Source organism: Podarcis tiliguerta, assembly GCF_965153285.1.
Source record: "Podarcis tiliguerta genome assembly, chromosome: 12".
NCBI classification, from domain to species: domain Eukaryota; kingdom Metazoa; phylum Chordata; class Lepidosauria; order Squamata; family Lacertidae; genus Podarcis; species Podarcis tiliguerta.
The window spans coordinates 42,416,923-42,437,094 of NC_139545.1; the positions used below are offsets into that span (position 1 = coordinate 42,416,923).

The window sequence follows — 20,172 nt, forward strand, 5'->3', positions numbered from 1 at the left end:
TTATGTTTAACTGCCAGGTGATGCAAGCAACCTCCGTGATATTCATAGTCTCTTGCAACTCAAAGCACGTACAATAGACCAATTTTTCATTTTTTCATCTTTTTTATCTTCACTTGCTAGGTCAATCCTGCCACTCTGGAAACTACAATCCGGAAACTGTGCTACAAGTTTTCATGCTCGGCTACTTAGGAATTGGGGATGCAACAGACAAACACACACACATGTTTATGAGTGTTTAAAGCAGCTCATAAGCACTGTATTAAAAACCAAAAAGGCAGAAGCTTATTTACTTGCCTGCCTCAACCATTTACCCCTTTTCTGAACTTTAATCAACTTCTGATAAAGACACATAATGAATCATATTCCCAGCAGCATGAGAGGGTAACAGAAGTTGGCATCCCAGTAAATGAAGATGAAATGTGCCGAGGCACCGGGAACCTTTACTCACTTGTGCGAAGGACTGAAGGCGTGACCTCAATTTCACTTGTTGCTTGGTAAGGCTGGAAGGCTGACACAGCAGTGGTGCCCAGTTCACTGCCAAAGATCTCGGGGCTCTGGGTGCCAGTGGAGCTGGCACTGGTGCCATCTCCTCCATGGTGTGGGTCTTGCTCATCGAATACAGCTACAAGCTGCGAATAACAAAAGGGCCAATGGTGAGAAGAGGAATTATACTAAACGGAAGCATCAGAAGAGCAGCTACACAAAACACAGGTGGCAGTTTCCCCTACTTGGACCAATAAGTACAAGCACTCACATCAAGGGGTGTGCTAGCATGTCACCTGGATCACAGCCCAAATGGAAGAATCTGTTCGCTTAGATGTGTATTGGAGTTCCTGCTGCAACTACTAAAGTTGTTCCCACACCACTTAGATATTGCGTCAGCACCTTCCACTCCCATGGTTTGCTCTTGAGTCAAGGTTAGCCACTACAAAGCTCATGCCTGGCTCCTTAGGAGGTGCTATTGCCGGAACGGTTGTAAATTAATTTTTTTACAGCAACCCACAGGGGTGAAAATAATTTAAGTGTCCTGGTGGGGAAAATCCTTAAGAGCAGCAGCACCCATTAAGTGCACAAATAAAGGAGTCTGAAAGTACAACCCATGGCAGAGATTGTTTAAAAAAGAATTTTATCATCTTAAAAATAAGTAACTTCCATTTTCTACCACAGAAAAGAAGAAAAGGGGAGGTTGACTTCATCATTTAAATACTGAGGGAACATTTCTGTACCTTCTCATCTTAAATGAGTTACAACAATTGATTACGCTATTCTCACAGCAGACCTGCAAGGTAGGAATGTGCCTTTACCCAGAGTTCTCAAACAGAAGACAGAGACAAAGAGGCTTAAACATCTTGCCAAAGATCACACAGCAAAACCTTTTAAAGCAAATAAATTGGTCCCATTTCTTCCAATTGCCAGGTGATTAATATGACAGCTGAAATAGAAGTGAATGTGAGATGGCAAGAATAAAGATGTAAAACCAAGCAGCTCTGGAAAACCTGAATTCTCCTCCACCCCTTTCTTTTTATTCTTTTTATTTTTTAAAAAACACAGAACTTTGAGGTAATAGTTTCATTCATAACAAACATCCAAAACTTACTTTACTACAGAGGGGGATTTTATTTCTATAGGCAATACCACTCAAAATAAAATGAAATAAATAAAAGCAAATAAATAAAAGCAAATAAAGTGCTTTGTGTGATGGAAAACCATGGCTGGGAATAAAGACCTCCCCCCCCCAACACACATATTACTTCAATGCATGCATATGCAGGGTTGCCCCAACCCCTGCTATATCATATGCCATTCCAAATTGCCCCCAAACTTTCAAAATAGCTGAGGTAGGAAAAAAAGCAAGTGCACATAGACCTTAGTATTAGCACAGCAACAACTTTGGATACTGAGTTATACTTGGTAAGAAACTGCACTTTTCAGTAGCAAAGAGTTAGCTTATTAGCATGAAGAAACCCTGATTTCTACCATTTTTCCAATGAATAAGCAACCTGGAGCATCTCTGGCCTTTTATTGTACTGGACCTCCACCTGAAGTTGCCAAAGAGGTTTCACATGGCTTCCTGAGTTCTATCATTTCCCAGAAGGCCAGGAGGCAGAGCCTCCCCAACCAACTATAAGCGTCAGTTATGCCACCAGAGCCTGCTGAAGTGTAATTAACTCATAGCACCAACATGTGCACTTTTGTATTGGAAATAAGCCTGCTTATCCAAAAAATGACAAATATATATACATTAATGAATCAGTCAGTCAGTCAATCACACCTACGTAAGTGTAAGACAGCCATTCCATGTAAACTCAGCTGAGGAGGAAGCACTAGAGTGCAAGTGTCGTAATAAATAGAAGAAAAACTATCTGTGTGAACCTACACTTTTTTCACTTACTGTATTTTTCCGTGTATAAGACTAGGGCTTTCCCCCTCCCCCCAAAAATTTCCTGAACCCCATCATGGGTTAATCACTCTGGTGGGAAAATCCTAATTTTTGTCCATAATTACTTGTTTCTAACTACATCTCTGTGTGCTGCCAGACAAAAAATAAACAAGCTGGCCGTGTTTTGAAGTTTGAAACTTCTTCAGTGGAGGTAGTCAGTATCACTGCAAGCCAAGAGGAGTGAGAACTGTTGGTTCAGAGCATGTTAGCTAGAGCTAAGAAATGTATTATGAAAATATGGTTTAGCGGAAGGACTTTTGCTGCAGGCTAAGAAGCCTGGCTGCATTGGCTAGCAAATCTCTTCCAATCTATTCTTCACTCATGCCAGATGGTTGACTGAATCTTGAAATACCTGGAGATGTGCAGCAACATTTAAAAGCAATATACTAATTCAAAGTTCTAAGAATTGCTTGTATCAACATCATTAACAGTTTTTCTCCAGGTCTTTGCATCTCTAGGCAAGAGTGAAGGAACAATCTTCTTCTTGCATACAAACAATGGTAATTTGCATATATATCTGTAACATTAACAAGCAAGTAGTGGTAATGCTTGTGCGAAAAGGTATGGAGCCGTCTCAGAACATGACAAGAGCTATCAAATATCCTATGGCAGTATTTTAATACTGCCTGACAGTGTGTGTCTCCAATATCACTTCATTAACCGACTCTCAAGAGAGATACTCCTACCCTTGTATGAGATCAGACTATCTGCATCCAGGCACAATGAAAAACTGCAATAAAAACATAGATTCCTGTAACTACAGCTTGATTGATGGATTCCTGTAACTGCAGCTTAATTGTATCATCATGGAAGCTCCGTAAATGTGTTCTTGTTATTGCTGCATAACAAAAGGGGGAAATGCTGTATTTTCCACATTCTTATAATTGATAAACAAGTTATTAGAACGGAATGTAACTCTTTAGAACTGCTGCAACAGTATAAGGATTCAGTAACTATAGAACTACAAAATGTGAACGCACAATATGCCAACCCTCTTCAGAAGTTATTTTCATGCACTGAACCATTGTGCTGGCTAGCCTTCCTCCTGACATCTAAATGCTTGGAATGAACATCTACAGACCCCTGTATATGTGAAGGCTTTCTTGCCGCAGGTGTTTCTGATCAATGTCAGAAGGACACCATAGAAATATATGAAAATAATTTTTTTAAAAAATGTCCAATGGTACCTTAGAGACCAACTAAGTTTGTTCTTGGAATGAGCTTTCGTACCAAACTTAGTTGGTCTCTAAGGTGCTCCTGGACAATTTTTAAATATTTTTTTATATATTTTTACTGTGTCAGACCAACACGGCTACCTATCTGAATCTAGAAGGACACCATGGATGCCATCATGATGTTGGGAGCAAGGGTAGCTGGCACAGCCCTAAATCCCATAATGATTCAACATTTGACCATCGCTTCTTGTGGGGACAAATGTGGAAAGGGGAAACTCTCATTTGTTTCTTTCAATCAGCTTGCCAGTTGGGAAAGTTGTATTGCGTGAGGTCAAGTAGTAACCTTTAGCTGAGCTGCTACTTCAAGCCGTAGGGCTTATCCACACTTACTTTTCCTCTCCTCTTTCTAGTTCTGCACTATAAAGTTCCGTGTCCAGGTGCCCATCTTATGGTCCAGAGCTTTCCTCATGAAAAACCCACTCTTTAGCACTCAATCAGAGCAGAAAATGTCAATCTGCAGAAAACCCATATTGACATTTGCTTTGATTGAGCACTAAAGAGCAGGCTTTATCTGACCTGAAGGTCTTATGGTGATCAACTGGACCCTGAGAAATAAGCAGTGGCCTTCCCCACGGAAACTGGGTTATTTAAAATATAATTCTACACCGAAACTGTGGTAATAGTGCACCCATAATACAGTATATACAGCAACACATATTACTTGAGCAGTGTTTGTGTGTGAGGGAGGAAAGAAAGAAAGACAGTAATTAATAAAGACAACTAAAGAAGTTGATTCATATGCACACAAAAATTAAAAAAGATAATAATCTATTTTTGCTTCTGTCCCAGATTCAGGCAGTAACTGATCTAGGCTGAGAATAAAATTAATCCACTCAAACTGTATTATTGCTGTCAACAGGACCAGGTGCAATATATTTCCACATATATCTATCCTACAATGCTCCCATCTTCTGCTGCTAGCCTGACAACACACCCAGGAAGTTCCCACAACTCACTGGTAGGTCCCAGCCCACCATTTGGAAAGTTCTGATGTAGGGGTGGGAAACTAGTGGGGATTCTCCTGGTTAATTAACTTGGCAACAACAAAATACAGTACTTGGCAAGAGTTTCCCAGAGAGAGTTGTATCTTAACGTCAAGGAAGATAACACAGTGAAGCCAACTTTTATAATCACAGAAATCTCCAAGGAGCTCTTATTACCGTGAGCTAATGCCTAGAAACTGCAATGTAAGACCTGCTTGTACTATTCAAGTTCTGACATGTTGCTTTGAGCCCTGAAATGGAAGATTGGATTCAAACGCAATAACATAGTATGTGTGCTTAGGTCTAGGAGAAACCATATTACTTCAGTCTAGCTGAAATCAATATCACCCAAGTGTACTTCAATTAGGGGCCAGTTTAGTCAAGAGAGAGAAACACAGAGGGTGGCCAAAGGAGAAGTACCTTGCATTTCCTCCTTATGTACTTTGGGAGTTTTGGAATCCCCCAGCCACTGCCTATGTGCATATGGGGATGGGTGGGTGTGAAAAGTACAGGGATGAAGGTGTGTGTGGGGGGGGTATTCCAGCCAATAACAACAAAAACATCATAAAGGCCCTACCAGACAATCACTTCACCAAGTAGTAAAGTTTTGTACCATGATTTTCTTTCCTCTGTTTTAACAAAATATTATATGATTTCACCACCACTAGCACATATTTGCAATACAAGAAGGAAAGCTTCCAGGGGCATGAAAACATGACATTTTGAAAAATCATTTCTGATTGGGAACTATGGCAAAGATGAAAAGCAAGGGTGGGAAACCTGTGGCCTTTCAGATGCTGCTGGACTACCAAATCCCATCACCCCTGGCCACTGGTCATGCTGGCTGGGGGTGATGGGAGTCGAAGTCCAACATCTGGAAGGCTACAGGTTCCCCGTTTCTGGTTTAAAGTCTACACATGCATCACATTCCTAATCTGGCTCAGTTCCCGGCTCCCTTACCCAAACACAAGCTATTTCTGCTTGAAAAAACAATCAGGCCAGCTCTAGTTTGGCCTAGAGAGGAGAAGTTAAGTTCCTCAGCTAAAGAGTGTGACAGACAGGGCTGTCTTTTGCAGAATATCTTCATGGTTTTTAGAACTTTAGTTCAGATTTCCAGGTGCTGTTTATGATTTCCAGGTGCTGAAAGATGTAAATATTTACAGCCATTGTGATTTTTGTTAAAATACTCACCAAAGTTTTGGCATGTTTGAGAATACATTGGTATGTACCTGAGGTTATCCATTATTTAAATTGAGGTTGCCTTGTTTTAAATGCTTTTCGTTATGTGTTATGTTATGTTATGTTATGTTATGTTATGTTATGTTGTTATGTTATGTTGTTATGTTGTTAAGTTATGTTATGTGCACATGCATATTTTTCAGACATTGTTTATGCAGAATATGGAAAAAAAGCATCAGGCTGGTGCAAATCTCCACCTTCATATACAGACCTCAGTTCCTTATAGAAATGCATGCAAGTGCACACATCATAACTGTGCTTTTAAAAAATGGACCACATGCATATAAAATACATGCGGATAACCTAAAACCACACAACACAAATGGCCTCACTGGTTCACAAGCAAGGAAAAAAATGACTACATCACTTAAAAAGTGCAAGCCTTTTTTCTGATTTCCTGACTCAAAGAACCAGGAGGTACATAGTGACAAAAGACTACAGCAAAGAGTGACAGATCTTCATCCTCCAGTACCATTCACTAACCTTGGATCTTCAAATATCATTGGACTACAACTCCCATCACCCCAGTTAGCATGGTTAATGAAAAGAGATGATGGGAGTTGTGGTCCAATGACATCCAAGGACCCAAGATTGGGGATGGCTCCCCTATAGCAACAAAACTAGGCAACAGCAACTACGGGAGATGGCAAAGCCAGGCCCAGTCATTGCTACTGCTGCACACACTTCAGAAGTGGGCAGCCTTCATCACATTAGCTACATGGCAGGTTGGTCACTAGTATTCATTCAGTTGTGGAGCAACAGCAAAAAAAAGGCACAATTCATATGTTTTAATGGAGAACAAATAATTTTTTGGGGGTGTAGCTTTTTTCACACTGTAGGGTTTAGAAGATGCACTATCTGCTGAATACCTCCAAATAACACACAGTTGCTGAAGGTGCAAGTATCATCTGTAGGTCATGATTTGGCAATGACAGTCCTTTGATTAATTCATTCTCCAAATTCACTGGTAGAGAAATGCTGTTGTGTCAAACAGCAATACTAAGCAATTTGTGAACAAGTCAGGCCTCATTTTATCAAGACTGGAGGGGAGGGAACACTGAAAAGATCAGAAGCCAATGTATCAAACTTGATTTCCTCCACATTCTGACACTACTCATATGAAGTTTGCCCATCCAATTACAATCCATCCCATAAAGATTGGTAGGCAAAGCTTCCTTGATTTGTACTACACCCATTACCGTAAATTGCCTCTGGTCTTCTCTCTATTCTCCAAGTAGCTTGCCTACCTGAAGTATTATTCACTGGCCGCCCATTCCCTGAAAATTAACATTTCTTATTTCCAGCTTCCACTTTGATCTTCTACATCTCAGCTGTTACTTACCAGTGCCGACAGCACAACCTTTCCTTATATATATAAAAAAATCAATCCAGTGAAAATCACCTTGAGAAGTCATATTTTTGTATACCCTCCAGGAAAAGAAAAGAATAAGCCTTATTCAAGTGATGAGATACCGACAGAATGCTCTGCTTTTAAAGTTATGTTTTGACACTTTGAGGTTAGAGTAAAAGTAGGTTAGCAATACTATAAAGCTGCAAGCAGCTTAACGAAATTATCCAAATTTCAAAAAGGGTGGGGGGACCAAACAGGGTTGTTGTAATGGGATGCTTGAAACAAACAGGAATACTTGTAAAATACTGTTAACAGGAGCAACTAGTTTTAGGGCAAGAAGGAAATGCCAGTGGCAGAAAAATGTGATGTGATTTGTATGCCCACCCTAAAGCATCTAATACTAAAATTACTTACTAAAGAGTAAGACTCTCTGAACTCCTAATGGGACTTACTTCTGAGAATGCGTGCTTACAAAGAGCACATTACACTGCAATTCTACATATGTCTACTCAAAGCTCCCACTGGTTTCAAACTGCACTCCTATGCACTGCAGGTGAAGAACCTCAGGACTGGGGCTAAACTTGCCCCCACTTGAGCCTTTCTATTCAGGCCCCAGGAGCCAGTGTGGTGTAGTGGTTAAGTGTCTCATAATCTGGTGAACTGGGTTCGCGTCTCCACTCCTCCACATGCAGCTGCTGGGTGACCTTGGGCTGTCATACTTCTTTGAAGTCTCTCAGCCCCACTCACCTCACAGAGTGTTGTGGGGGAGGAAGGGAAAGGAGAATGTCAGCTGCTTTGAGACTCCTTCGGGTAGTGGTAAAGCGGGATATCAAATCCAAACTCTTCTTCAAATTCTTCTCCTCTTCTGTCCACGGTCACAGCCTTCACTGCCCCTGCTCCAAACCCTCGTCAAGTGCTTTTACCTGGCAACAATAGGTCCTTCCCAGGATAAATCATGGAGACGGGTGTTGGAAGCAGCTTGTGTCTGAAAGCTCAATGCTGGGAATCGCAAGTGGGGAGAGTGCTGTTGCACTCAAGCCCTGCTTTGGGGATTTCCACAGCCTGGGAGCTGGCCACTGGGAGAACAGGATGCTGGACTAAATCCAACAGGCTCTTATGTTCACCTGTATATATTTTAGAAACCTGTAGCTGTTATGTTACTGACTACAGAAACATAAGAGTCATGTCTCCAGCCACCTTTTGCCTCTAGCCCCAGTCACCACTGGAATCCATAGTTTATACGAACAACGACTCCACGTCATCTCAAACTGAGACACTCGGGAAACTATTTAGTGTACAAGAGCAGCAAAATACTTGTTGTGTTACATTGTGTTGGCCCTTGTCAACCTGCCTGTGAAGACCTTTTCTGAAAGATTACTCCATTCTCTCTCCCCAGAAAGATGTAAAAGCACAGCAGAACCTGGGGCCAGTAAGGCAATGGACATGGAGAAATGGCTCCAGTAAGAGAACCAAAACACACAGATATTATGTGATTATTTTACTATTTATTTTAAAAATGCCTGTACACCACAATTTAATTTTTTTAAAAAACCCAAGCAATCTACAATAGCTATTATCACACAATAAAAATTATGCAAATACTTAAAATTACAGAAAACTATTACTATTTACTATTTAACGGATGCTAAGAGCGCGTCAGTCAATGCTCACTGGGGTTCTGTGACACCACACTTGGCCACTGTACATGGAACCACACTGGCTCAATTCCATCACCCGATGGTAAGGCACTTGGCTGCTGTTTTTGGATCACCATCTTGCTGAACTTGGTAGCACCATTTGGGGATAAAAATCAATGCCAAACCACCAGTACATTATTGCCAAGTCTAATTAAGTGCTGTCTGACAGACTTAAGCACCAGATGAAATGCATGCAGTGAAAGCAATGGGTAGATTTTAGTAGGAGGATAATTCTGTGGGTGCCTGTGAAACCGGTAAACCTAACTTAAACCAGAAAATCTTCACATTTTGCCAGCTCCCTGGTCTACTGAAGCCGTTTAAAAGTTTTATGCTGTGGGGAAGCTCAGACTGCTATTTCACTCTGCTCTTTGTGTTTCTAGATGAGTGGGTTTATATTGATCTTCAATGCTTATTCTACCTTGCTTTCCGAAAAGTGGGGTAAAACATTTAGATAAACAGAATGGAATGTTTGCATATTCAACTAAAAAGCATTCTATTTTAGAAAAACAAAAAGGGCAAAACTATACAAATCTAAAGTATACAATTAAGTGAACGTTCTGATGAATAGAGTGGAATTTAAGAGCATTGTGCTTTCTTATATTATATACACACAGTGAATTAAGGCAAGTAGACATTTGCTATCATCAAGTTTAGATAACATTCCATAATGTACTCCACTCTAGAGAAACAGGCATATTCTTTCAAGGGCTAAGATATCTCTCCTTGTGCAATCCATTGTTACCCAAAAGCAATGCATTTATTAAACTGAGGACATCATATTGTCTCCTAACTATGCATTTGTTTTTTGTTTTTAATCCCCCACTGCTTCTTCTCAGGTAAGCAAACAGATTAAAAGGAAAGCAAACATTTCCCCTTGCTCTGCTCCCCATTCAATATTCTCTCTCTTTAAGTCCTGCTCAATTTCTCTCCCCAAGAGAAAATGTGCCATAAAACCTAACTTCTTTTACTCATCCTGGGATCTTTATTAAATTGTCACAAGCTTCCTGCTGATATAAATGAATCAAGATCCTAACATTCTTTGCTGTGAGACAGAAGAAATTTTACAACCACCTTGAAACTAAAAATAAATAAAATAGAATTGCAGTCTCACAGCATGAATTTCTCTAAGACTACATCAGAGGAAGCAACCACGTTGAACTAACAGCATTTGATGGGAGATGAGAACAGCTTTGGGAACCCTGGTCATGTACACATCCATCACTGATGGAGGATAGCTCTCTTATCCTGAGCACAGTGAAGGATGTGGAAAGAGGAATCCCTGGTAGCATTACTGAGTGACAGGAAAAATAAAGAACTAATGGTATTTGTGAGTATCAGCACACTTTGGAGGACTGAAGAAAACAGACAAGGACATTCAGAATATTAGGACCTGAAAGGAATCCTATCAGTTATCTCATATATATATATAGATAGAAAATATCAACAAGGTCATAACCTCCATTCTTCCCCATGGCTGTGCATGCATCACTCCTTTATCCCCATAAATTAACCCATAACGCCAAAAAATGGTTCTCAAATGTAAGCCCCTCTCCCCACCAACCAAAACAAGAAGCAAAGTAGGTCCATCCAGCTCTGCACAGCATGCTGCCAAACCTGGCTGATGGCAGGTCCATCTTCTAAGGTCCAAGAGGTTATGGCCCAATGCCGATTGCTACATTTCCTTCTCGGTGCTCTCCCTGCCTCTTCAACCCAGTGTTAATCAAGTGAGCAGTAAAAGGAGCAAGGGGGAAAAGATGCATCTCATCAATTCCCATCAGTTCCAGCCAGCACAGAAATATGTAGTCCAAAACATCTGGAAGTGACCAGGCTGATAAAGGCTACACTAGATAATGTCTACTCCAGGTTTTGGAGGGGCTTTGGACAGGAAGTCTTCTCCTCACTGCTGACTATGCACTTTCCCTCTTCCTTTAAGTCTAATCTGTCCATTCACCCAGAGTGAGAGGACAAGGAAAACTGAGACTACAGCTTCTCCTCCTTTTACAGCTCGCTTGCTCAGAGTAGACAGGTGAATATGTTGGGGAAGGTCTAGTTTGTATAGACCTTGCCTGAAACTAAAATATTTCTGTTGTTTGACCTTCATAAAAAAGTGAATAATGTTATTCAGAAAAGAGGTCTGGTCCTGCTACCAGTTTCAGGAAACTCAAATCACAGTCCCTTCCACTTAATCTTCCAGATATGTTGTTCTGGCTAACTACCTTTACAAATAATGCAGAGTAATTGTATGAGAGCAGTGTTGTGTTCCATACGGTGTGGATCTTCTTCATCCATAAAAACGAGAGAGTTCAATGGAGGGGAGTTTTCTGATACAAAGAGGCTCCCGATGTGTTAGATCACAGTGCACCAAAACTGATGGGAATAAGAAATGAGGAGGAAAAGAATTCCACACCAATACAGAAAGGAGAAAATAATAATAAGTTTTGAAATGATCAACAGCATTGTACAGTGGTACCTTGGTTTAAGAACAGCTTAGTTTATGAGCAACTTGGATTAAGAACGCAGCAAACCTGGAAGTAGGTGTTTTGGTTTGTGAACTTTGCCTTGGAATAAGAACATGTTTCGCTTCCTGCTTAGTGTGCTCCATTTATAAATTGAGTCCCTCACTGCTATGGGAAAGCACACATTGGTTTAAGAACGCTTTGCTTTTAGAACGGACTTCCAGAACGGATTAAGGTCGTAAACCAAGGTACCACTGTATATGGAAAAAACACTACTACATGTTTTATTATATAACCACTATGGTTTCCCTCCCCAAGCATGTACTGGGAATTGCATTTCTTCTTCTTCTTCTTCTTCTTCTTCTTCTTCTTCTTCTTCTTCTTCTTCTTCTTATTATTATTATTATTATTATATCAGAGTTTCTAGTTGGGGAGTTCTGACAATTAAGCTGATATGAAGCTGGTTTATGTTTGCATGCCCCATATTTCTCTCTCTCTCTCATTAGCAAACTCATACACAAATTCCCCAGTCTAATTCAAGTATAATATGATAGCCTACGGTTTGTATCTCTTTACATATATCTCCAAACATTCTAAATACTATGCTACAGATGTCTGAATGGATGGCTTCTGTAAAATCAAAGTAATGATAAGAGTACCTATCTAACTGAGAAAGCAGCTTTTATAAATCTCCAAAATTCATTATTACAATTTGGGAATAATCTTGTTGTATCTGCAAATGACAAATGCAAAAACATGCACGGGAGCAATACAAAATCTGGGAATACATATAATTGAGGCAGTAACCAATCATTGTTTGGACAAGAAGAAAAGTAAGTATAAAATCAATTTGTAAGCTTTCTGACTACTGAAATGACTTAAATAGTACTGAGGCAGCCCCAAATACTTAAGCATTCTCAGAGCTTTCCTTTCCTGCATGGATCATTAAAAACCCATTTTCAGGATAACTAACATTCCAAGGGCTTGCAACAAGCAATATAGCAGCAACACAGACACTTCATCCAACACACCTTTATTTCCCATAAACCTAAAATTAAAATGGCAAAGAATGGTACCTAACAGAAATCCCTAAATAAATGAATATATACAGGAACAAGGATGCATGCACTAATGCAAAAGCTGATATGAATGGTTTTTTTTTAATAAAAAATGTAGCTTCATTTTAGAAAGTCTATGCATCTAATGTGCACTTAGTACATTTAATAAACAATTAGCCATTATATTGCCTAGTTCCCCACTGTCAAGATTTCATATCAAACCTATCTTTTTTCCCATAATTATCTTTCAAAACAACTACCCATCAGGCATCTAATCGAAGGAAAAACATACTTTCTGCCACTGAAAGTGAATTTTAAAAGCTGTTTCATATGCCCTTAAATGATTCAGAGCCACTTTTGCATATTTAGGGATGGGGAGGGCTGCTTCACTAATAATCTCAAAAATATGTTTTTATCTCCATCTGGCTCCAAGTGCTTTCCACTTTCAAGGGAAACCTAGGTTCAGATCATGAGACTACTTCCCATGCAGCTCACCTGGGTGCGCAGCCCTCTCTCTCCTCCCAGCCGAGGCCTCATCTCCCTCTTCCAGCAGCGCCTGAGATCCCGATATGGAGCCAGAGAACTTCAGGGCTTGGCACAGGAGGAATCTGGAGCATGGGCATCTCCTGACTGCGAACCCCGGTCCTTCCCAATTCATTCGAAAGTGTCAGATCTTTTTGCGCTTCCCAATTAAAGAAAAAGCAGGTTGCCTTTTTTTTTTCACACCGTTGCCTAGACAGGTGCTTCTTCTCTCTGCCGCTAATGCCTCTGGTTGCCGTTGGGTCAAGGCGGTTTGTCCTTTAAATGACTGATGTTTTAATGTATTTTTAATCTCCTGTTGGAAGCCGCCCAGAGTGGATGGGGAAACTCAGCCAGATGGGTGGGGTATAAGTAATATATTATTATTATTATTATTATTATTATTATTATTATTATTATTATTATTATTATTATATTATTATTATTATTATTATTATTATTCTATTAAATGTCTGAAGACAAGTGTTTGCGTGGCTGTGCCACTTGGTGTGGCAATGTATTAAATGTCAATAGTGGCTGATAGAAGAACAGTCAAATTTGCTGCACATATTTTAGAGCACAAACAAGCCTGTGCTTCTTGCTTGCTTGCTTGCTTGCTTGCTTATGAAGGAAAACAGAGGGAGTTTCCACAACCTCAGTTATGAAGGCATAATATGGCCAACAGTCTATATTTCATTTATTTTATTGCATTTATATTTCACATTTTCTCCAAGGAGTTCAAGACAGTATACATGCTGCTCCCTCTCCTCATTTAATCCCCACAATGAACCTGGGAAGTAGGTTAGGCTGAGAGGCAGTGACTGGCCCAAGGTCATCCAATGACCACGAAGACTGAGGAGATTTGAACTCTGCTCTCTCAGGTCCTAGTCTGACACCCTTAACGACTACACCACACTGTCTCAATAGGTGGTGCATATTAATGTAAATTCTCTATGTACAAGCGTTTCACAGGAGAATTCGTGAATACACACACCATGATCATAGCTGAATTGGCCTATATGGGAGAAGGCACCTTACCTGCCTACTTAACAGAGGATATGATATCCTGAACCATATTTAGGCCTACTTCACAAAATCACTTATCTTTGAAGTAGTTGAGTGGTGAGATCCACATGCAAGGCAGTCTTCTGAAAAGGTCCAACCACTTGTTTGGTGCTTTCGCAGCAATCCCTCTCAAACAAATAAAAAACTCTGGTGTCATGTGGGAGTGATGCTATTTGAGTCAGTGGGTATCAACTCTAGACAACTCTCCCACATCCCAAACTACATTTGCTGCTTGCCCAAAAAGTGCAGTTCCCAAGACTTCTTTGCTTATACAGTACAGAATTACTGTCACATTGCTTTAGAACCCTGCCCAGTGGACCTTCAAAACATTCCTATTAGGAAAAGGACAAATGCAACGAAGAAAAAGAAAGCACAGCAGTGCTGTCATCTTGGCATCAGCTGGATAGATAGCTCAGCTGGTTAGAGCATGGTGCTGATAATGCCAAGGTTGCAAGTTCTATCCCAGTAAGGGAGAGCTGCATATTCCTGCAAGGCAGGGAGTTGGACTAGATTACCCTCAGGGTCCCTTCTAAGTCTAGGATTCTGCAGGGAAAGAAGACATAAGATACATAGAGCCCCTGACTGAGAATTCCAGGTGAAGACAGACTTCTACCCTGAAAGCGAGCTGAGTTGACATATTAAAACATAATAATATTGGGTGTATGGAGTATTTCTAAAATGAATCCCACATCTGAAATATATGAAGCATAATGGCTCCCCTTGTTCCTCTGTCATTTCCAACTAATATAAGCGAATCTGCAGCAGAGCACATACATTTTGTTAAAAAGAGCCCCCCTAGGCTGAGATTTGGAACATAACACACCGAAAAAATCACCATATTATGTGCTACTCAATTGTACGTGTCATGTCTAATTTAGAAAAGAAAAGAAGAATAAGAAAATAAATAAACTGTTGTTAAGAAAGCACTGGGAGAGAAAGGCAGCTGTAAAATGAAGAATATATTTGCTCTCTCGCCACAGTTGAGCATGTGTGATACAAGTCAGGTACAAAGCTGTTCTATTCCATAGAAGCAGGAGCTTCTTGTGAGTGCTCTATAAAATCCTGCTGCCCTCTTTAAAAAGGCCATGCTTCTAAAAAGGCTCCCTGGTTGTTCTTCTACTCCTCCTCCTCCTCCATTCAGCTGAATTTGTGAGTCTGAAGCAACTCTGCAGGTCAGCGGCTTTTCAGCTAGAAAAAAGAAAAAAGCATCTTCGACCCGCTAAATGTAGGTCAATCGGAAGACTCTGCTTTTTACTTCTGACACTAGGGTTGGCAGTTAAAGCACTGACGTTACATGGCAAGGAAGCCAGACATTGGTGTTATTAGAGAGGCTGGTGTCACACTGCAAGATATATTGTTCAAATAAAGATGTATTAAGTCTACACATCGTCTCATTTGTCACTGGAAGCTGGAGGCCTTAAATGCCAAGAAAATAATGGCCACTGCAGGCTCCTCAAATGCAAACACCATCTGATCTTCAACTTTATACAGGATAAAAAAGATCATTGAACACATACAATGCTACTTGAAAATTTAAGGGTTTAATTTGAGTCAAGAGTGCAGAACTATCCTAGTCAGTTAAACACACAAACCAATATTTGCAGCATATTAAAGTGCTCAAGGAAATGGAATCTGTAAAATATAGCCACTAATTTTACATAGTGTATGCTCTTCAGTTTAATTTGCATGCAAAAGGCAGGAAAATGCAATTAGAAATACTCATCTAGACAGAGATGAAAAACTTCAAACATTTTTGATTCCCTTCTGTTCTGCTCATTATTTCAACACCTCGCCATAATAAAGGAGCAGATAATGCTATTCCTTGACATTAGCCTAAATTAGCTTTGGTGTGCAATCCAATACCTGTTCATTTAAGCTTATTTTAATCACCTTGCCAAGGTTGATTCAAATGGTAAACACAACAAATGAATTACTCTTTCAGGTTTATGATTATGTATAGGGTAAAATATTCATTCATTCATTTTATATACCACCTTTATCTTCCAAAGATCTCAAGAAGGTGCATATGGCTCTCCTACTCCCCATTTCATCCTCACAACCCTGTGAAGTAGCTTAGGCTACGAGATGGTGACTGGCCCAAGGCTACCCACTGAGCTTCATAGCTGAGTGGAGATTTGAACCCTGCTCTCCCAGGTCCTGGTCCAACATTCTAACCATTACACCACACAGGTAATGAGAAGAACAATATTTTCGGTCCTCAAAGAGAATAATAAAATACTGGAAAGAATTGCTGAAATTGCAGAAGAAGAAGGGGGAGGGCGACAGTCTTAACTGTCAAGGGTCTAAAAGATTTTGTAAGAGGGGTTTTGGAACTCTACATCATAGTTCCCTATCCTAATTTGACTGCTTTCTTTTCTTGGTATGTCTTATCCATTCTAGCTTGGCTCCTCCCATCAACCAGAAAACCAGAGAAGAAACACAGCTGGAGCTGCTTGTAGTCCACTGTACAATTCAACAATTCACAGAGGTTCTGGCTTCAGCACCTACTTTATCGTTCATATTGAATTCAAAGCATGCCAAGCTGGCTTATTTTTTATTAAAAATCATTCAAGATTTTTATCTCTCAGCGCCAAATGGATCATTACACTGTCAACACTTATCTTTATTATGCAAAAATATTCTGAATATAACTCCTTTGTTGAACAGGCAAAACAATATAGTCAACGCTAAGTCTGTTTTTCATTAAGTTTTGCATAAGGGCAGAGACTGTATGGAAGCTTATTTACTAAGGACTCTGGATATCCACATCTCACCGATATTAGCAGTTTGAACTCTGGAACAAGATTTAAATGCTCTTTTATCTCCATCAATAAAAATTCTTCCAGCGCACTCATGGAAATTTATTGGCTTAATCTGGCAGTTAAGTTTTGACTTTATAATATTCCGACTTTTTTCCCTGCAACACATCATCACAAAGATTTCTCTTCCTACCACGATAACAGATCAGTTATTCTCCATAAATCATATTTGCATCCCCCATAGTGCATATCTGTACACTGACAACACGGCGTAAAATGGCTTTGGAAAAGTAGAAGTAAGGTTGAACACGCCTTCTTATTTACAAGAAAAATTCAAAAAGTTCAATCGTATAAAAAGCGTCAACAGAAAAACTGATAACACTCTCGTTTGCTTGATTAAATAGTTGCATATTGCAGACACCGAGCATGTGTGGATAGACATCAGCCAGATGTTCCATGCAGGCCAACTCTTGCTCCTTCTTATTTTTTACTTTACCCCCAAAAGACATTACCAGTAACAGCAGCAGAAAGTAAGGCTGTAAAGTAAGGCTGTAAAGAAGAGGCAACAGGGGAGCATTGCTCCTATGCAGAAAGATGTGGTCCAGCTCAGAGTTAAGTGTTATCCACTGGATAGCAAACTTAGACCTGGAATTTTCCCACATAACTTTTTAAATGAAGGGACATATACTAAGAAAAACACTTGTGCTATCTGTGTAGGAAATCTGTGAAAAATCAACATTCCATCTTTCACCAACAATATTAGATTTTCAGGGGTTTCTTGCTGCTCAAAAGTAGCATTCCTATAGTGCTGGTGTAACATTGTACACAAAAGTTATACACTAAATAAAGCATATTTCCCCACCATGCCTATTGCCTTTCCCCAGAAGCCTCCTGATGTAGTTCACTGTTAAGTCTATTTAAAAGAGGGCAAAATAGTCCTAGACCCTTGACTGCCTTCTGACCACTGCTATGCTTTCCTGTCAACGCTTTGTGATGAACCTGTCGTCTCAGACACCTTAACTGTGATATGTTTATAGCATCTCTGTGGGTGTAGCATGGCTGCTGCTCTCCTGTGACACCAGCTTATGTTAGCATGGGGAAAGTGATGTGAAAGCAGCCAATTGGAGTAGCACTTGCCATGCCCCAGACATGTTGATGTGGCCCGGGGATTCAACATCAAAGAAGTGTGTGCAGCACGTGGTAGGATCGCAGTGGAGCGGAAGCCATGCTGCTCCAAGCAACTCAAGAACTGACCTTTTTGACTTGGCTCCTGGACTACAATTCCCATTTGCCCTCTGTGGAGTGAAGTAACTTTTCACTCAAGACAATAGCTGTATCTTCCAAGGCCTAGCTTTGCCTCCAAGTACCCTTTCCTACTCAGAGCTGAGAATAGCAGATTGCCAACGATCAAACGTGTGTTTAGTTAGCAGCTGACAGGACCTTTCAAGTGAGATAGCAAAGTCAAAGCATCAGTATTCAAGAGCATGCTCTTGTCACATGAAGTGGCTGGTTTGGGGGTGAGGGGGAAGCACAGTTCCAGACTCTCATTGGTATATGAAACGCAAAGCCAACATCACACTGGGCTGAGTGGGTATTTAAAAGGGAAAGTGTGAAGCATGCGAGCCTCACATATGCACCAGCCATGCAAATTAAGCCTCTCAACTACAAGCCAATATCCTGGGACTCCTTCAAAAATCCGGTTTCTCTCTCACAGCTATGCGATTTGTCTTTCATTGTTTCTCTCTATGCCATTTGCATGAAAACAGGAAGTTTGTGCTAAAGAGCTTTTCCCCCCTCCTTGCTTATTGTCCACTTATCCTAATCCTGTTTATGTATTTAAAACTCTGGAGGGGTTTAGTCTAAGACTTCCTCAAGGTTCTTGTTTTTCTCTTTTCAATTCTTCCCCAGCTTGTCTCCTACAGTGGTGACCTCCTGGTGTATTTCCAGTTAAATCTCATTATCAGCCATGCAAGAACTGTCTTCTCCACAGCCCCTGCCATCTCTTCCCTATATTTCCCTGCCTCATCAATTCTCAATTTATTCTCTCTCATATGTCAATTTCTTTTGTCCATACCTCTACTAGACTTATTCTGCCATATGTAACCTTATTAACTTAGGTATTAAATATATATAATTTTTTAAGCTCCCTGTGAGAAAGTCAGGGTACAAGATAATGTCTTATTCCATGAGACTCGTTGCTGTGGAAATTATTGTGCTGCCACAAAGGATTAGACTTTAAAATGGAAAATAAACAGCAGGAGTGGATAATACCTTAAAGATCCCACTTTAATGAAAACATCCTTGGTAATTAAAAGTAGTGCACACAACTCAAATACACTGAAGGAATGGTTTCAGAAGGGGACATTTTTGTGTAATTCCCTCCATTCCACCCCACCCTGCAAATACATTTTCTAGAGTTTATTATCACTTTAGAATTGCCTGCCTCCTGGAAATCATTTGTTCATTAAAACTGTTCTACCACTAGAAATATGGAAGATGCCACAGAGACACATCACACAAAACTGAATTTCACAGGCCTTGTTCCTTCGAGCAGCACCAAACTTTCTCTCAGGCATTAGTAACAGAAACAATTGTCAGAGTTATCTGTGCAAATATTAATGAAAAGCCAGGGCCATTTAAGAGCCTTAAATTTATAGAACATCCCCAAGGTTGCCCTTGACTTTTTAAACATAAATGTGTACTCTAAGGAGACTGTCAATAAACAAAAGTGAACTCAATAAAAACCAATCAATCCATAAAAAATAATTCCCAATCAAATATGACATCCTAGTCGGCTGGCAGAGATGAGCCTAGCAGCTTTAGACACGTACTATTTTCCCTATAATCTATACAAGAGTTATTCCTTCTCCTTACTGCTCAGAAGAATGAAGAAACAAAGGATTTCCATGCTGGGAAAATCAACACGTATCTTGCTCTGCCTACCAGACGTGGATAACCTTTGTAATTTCCACTTCCTGCCTTATCCAAAATCTGTACAATCAAGGACATCCAATTTGTATCTTCCAGACCCTGAGACTTCAGCCTTGTTCAGTTCTGACCCCCTGATTTGGCCTTAACTTGTCCAAATTCTTCAGCCTTGGCTACCTCCTGTTTTCCATCACCCTCTTAATTTTGACTGCATATTTGGAACCTGTCCATCTTTTTTGAATTGGAAGTACAGAAGGCCCAAGGTACAATCCCCACCATCTCCAGTTAGGGCTGGTGATGTCCCCTGTCTAAAATGCAGGGCAGCTACTGCCAGTTGGTGCAGACAGTACTGAACTGAATGCGCCAATGGTCTGACTCATTATAAGGCAACTTCCTATGCATGCAAAAGGGTGGAGCCATGTTACCTCTCCCCTCCCCCCAC

General features: G+C 40.3%; 1 protein-coding gene across 8 annotated transcripts in view; it reads right to left on the reverse strand.

Moving 5' to 3' along the window:
• Positions 1–20,172, reverse strand: part of PARD3 (par-3 family cell polarity regulator) — a 556,151-nt gene that overhangs the window by 330,384 nt on the left and 205,595 nt on the right. For all 8 annotated transcript variants that reach the window (XM_083406076.1, XM_083406075.1, XM_083406072.1 and 5 more), the window contains one exon: positions 449–629. Coding sequence is in view for 6 of the 8 variants with exons in the window: in XM_083406072.1 (XP_083262198.1) it covers positions 449–629 (181 nt within the window). In the remaining 2 variants the exon portion in view is untranslated. The remainder of the gene's footprint in view (positions 1–448; positions 630–20,172) is intronic.